Here is a 3,275-nt window from a genome sequence, read left to right as displayed (position 1 = left end):
AGTATCACTCTGTAGCCCAGGCTGGAGTGCAGTGACATGCTCACGGCCACTGCAGCCTCAACCTGCTGGGTTCAGGCGATCCTTCCGCCTCAGCCTTCCAAGCAGCTGGAACTACAGTCATGTGCCACCACGCCCGGCTAATTTTTTTATTTATGTAGAAACAAGGTCTTGCCATGTTGCCCAGGCTGGTCTCGAACCCCTGGACTCAGGCAATCCTCTCACCTCAGCCTTCCAAAGTGCTAGGATTCAAGGAGTGAGCCACTGCACTCAGGCCAGCCCATGTTTAATAGAAAAAAATATATACTTACATCTCCAAAACTCAATATATTTTTAATTTTTATGCTTTTAACTTTTACTTTTAGAGACAAGGTCTTTTTTTCAGACAGGGTTTTGCTGACATCCAGCCTGGAATGCAGTGGTTATGACCATAGATCATTGCAGCCTCAACCTCCTGAGATTTAATGATCCTCCCACCTCCTGAGTAGGTGGGACTACAGGTATGTACCATCACGTACAGCTAATATTTATTTATGTATTTTTAAGTATTTTTTTTTAGTCAGAGTCTCTCTGCTGCCCAGGCAGAATTACAGTGGCACTATCACGGCTCACTACAGTATTGGCCTCCTAGGCTCAGGTGATCCTTCTGCGTCAGCCTCCCAAGTAGCTGGGACTACAAGCACATGCCACCATGACTGGCTATTTTTTTTTTGTATCAACAAGGTCTCACTATGTTGCCCAGGCTGGTTGCTAATTCCTGGGCTCAAATAATCCTCGTGCCTCGACCTCCCAAAGTGCTGGGATTACAGACGTTAGCCACCACACCCAGCCTTAGAGACAAGGTCTTGCTCTATCACTCAGGCTGAAGTGCAATGATACAATCACAGCTCACTAAAGCCTCAACCTCCTGGCCTCAAGCAATCCTCTCACCTCAGCCTCCCAAGTAGCTGGAACTACCGGTGTGAGCCACCACATACAGCTAATTATTTTCCATTTTTTTGTAGAGATGGGGATCTCACTATGTTGCCCTGACTAGCCTTCAATTCCTGGCCTCAAGGGATTCTCCTGCTTTGGCCTCCCAAAGCGCTGGGATTACAGGCACAAGTCACTATACTCAGCCTACGTATGTATCTAACCTATCTACCTACCTATTTACTTTTAAAGACAAGGTGTCACTACATTGCCCAGGCTGGGCTCAAACTCCTGGTGTCAAGTGATTCTCCTACTTCAGCCTTCCAAGTAGCTGGAACAACAGGTGTGCGCCACCACACTTGGCTAATTTTTTGACTTATTGCAGAGACAAGGTCTCATCAAGTTGCCCAGGCTGGTCTCGAACCCTTGGACTCGGGTAATCATCTCACCACAGCCTCCCGAAGTGCTGAGATTACAGGCGTGAGCCACCATGCCCAGTTTAACTTATTTTTTAAGTATTTCAGACTTACAGGAAAGTTACGCAAAGATTTTATTTGTATTACTTTACCCAGATTCCCTAAATGTTGACCTCATGCTATATTTTCTTTCTTTTTTTTGAGTTGGAGTTTCACTCTGTCACCTAGACTGGAGTGCAGTGGCTGCTCCTGGCCACTGCAGCCTCAACCTGCTGGGCTCCGGCAATCCTTCCGCCTCAGCCTTCCAAGAAGCTGGAACTACAGGCACGCGCTACCATGCCCGGCTCATTCTGATTTATTGTAGAGATGAGGTCTCGCCAAGTTGCCCAGGCGGGTCTTGAACCCGTGGGCTCAGGCAATCCACTCACCTCAACCTCCCAAAGGCAGGGGATTACAGGCTGAGCCACCAAGCCCAGCTTATTTTCTTTGTCTTTTCCCCCGCTTTCTGTATATATATTTTTAAACATTTGAGAGTAACTTGCAAACTTTAAGGACATTATTCTACATAACGCATTACAGCGATCAAATTAATATTGATATAGTCATCTTACTTAATCTACAGACCTTACCCAAATTTTGCCAGTCATGCCACTAATGTTTATAGCAAAATAAACAAAATTTTTCTAATTCTACATTCAAAATTAGATGACACTAGGTTTTGAATTTATGGTTTATTCTTCTGTCTCCTTTAAGGATCGCCTAAGGCCAGGTGCGGAGGCTCAAACCTATAATCCCAGCACTCTGGGAGGCCAAGGCGAGAGGACTGCCTGAGCCCGAGGGTTCAAGACCAGCATGGGAAACATGATGAGACCTCATCTCCACAATAAATCAAAAAATTAGCTGGGCATGGTAGCCCCCATAGTTCCAGCTACTTGGAAGGCTGAGGTAGAAGGATTGCCTAAGCCCAGCAGGTCAAGGTTGCGGTGGCAGGGAGCGTGCCACTGCACTCCAGCCTGGGCTACAGAGTAAGACTCCAACTCAAAAAATAAAAAAAAATAATAAATAATGGATAGCCTGAGCCCAGCAGGTTGAGGCTGCAGTGGCTGTGAGGTTGCCACTGCACTCTAGCCCAGATGACAGAGTAAGATACCAACTCAAAAGAAAAAAAAAAAAAAAAAATATATATATATATATATGTGCTAAATATATAAGTAAGATGATAGACTCTACCGTCGCATGCTCATGCACAACATCCACTTATAAAGATATGAAGAGTGAAAAATCTACAGTGCCTTTCAATGTTTATTCAGTTTGGTCTAAAGTTACCTGATTACAATCCAGCATGCTTCTTGCCACAAATCCGGGGTGATTTCATCATCGTCCTCATCATATTGCATATCTGCAAAAACAAAAATATTGTTCTCATTTGCAGTAAGATGCCACTATTAATATCTTGCTCCTATGATGCGAAGTAGCAGAATCATATTTAGTCTCTACTGAATAAAAAGCAATCCTTTCATTCCACTTTTCTAAAATTTCAGTCAATTACATTAATGATATAGGTGTATGTCACATAGGTATTCTTCCAATATACAATAAGTCTTCTACATACAAACTTTCAAGTTATGAACTTTAAAGATGCATACCAGCCGGGTTCGGTGGCTCAGCCTGTAATCCCACGCCTTTGGGAGGCTGAGGTGAGCGGATTGCGTGAGTCCGCGGGTTTGAGACCCGCCTGGGCAACTTGGCAAGACCTCATCACTACAATAAATAAAAAATGAGCCGGGCTCAGTGGCTCAGCCTGTAATCCCGCACCTTTGGGAGGCTGAGGTGAGTGGATTGCCTAACCCGGCGGGTTCAAGACCCACCTGGGCGGCGAGACCTCATCTATACAATAAATCAAAAAAATCAGCCGGGCGTGGTAGCGCATGCCTGTAATTCCGGCTACTT

General features: G+C 45.0%; 1 protein-coding gene across 2 annotated transcripts in view; it reads right to left on the bottom strand.

Moving 5' to 3' along the window:
• POLR2B (RNA polymerase II subunit B) overlaps positions 1-3,275 on the bottom strand; it is a 48,495-nt gene that overhangs the window by 38,663 nt on the left and 6,557 nt on the right. For both annotated transcript variants that reach the window (XM_008073625.2, XM_021706747.1), the window contains exon 2: positions 2,652-2,724. In XM_008073625.2, the coding sequence (XP_008071816.1) occupies positions 2,652-2,724 (73 nt within the window). The remainder of the gene's footprint in view (positions 1-2,651; positions 2,725-3,275) is intronic.

The sequence above is a fragment of the Carlito syrichta genome, unplaced genomic scaffold (assembly GCF_000164805.1).
Source record: "Carlito syrichta isolate Samal-C Ts95f unplaced genomic scaffold, Tarsius_syrichta-2.0.1 Scaffold315967, whole genome shotgun sequence".
In the NCBI taxonomy this organism is placed as follows: Eukaryota; Metazoa; Chordata; class Mammalia; order Primates; family Tarsiidae; genus Carlito; species Carlito syrichta.
The sequence above is the reverse complement of the archived record's forward strand: the minus strand, read 5'-3'. Positions and strand labels throughout refer to the sequence as shown.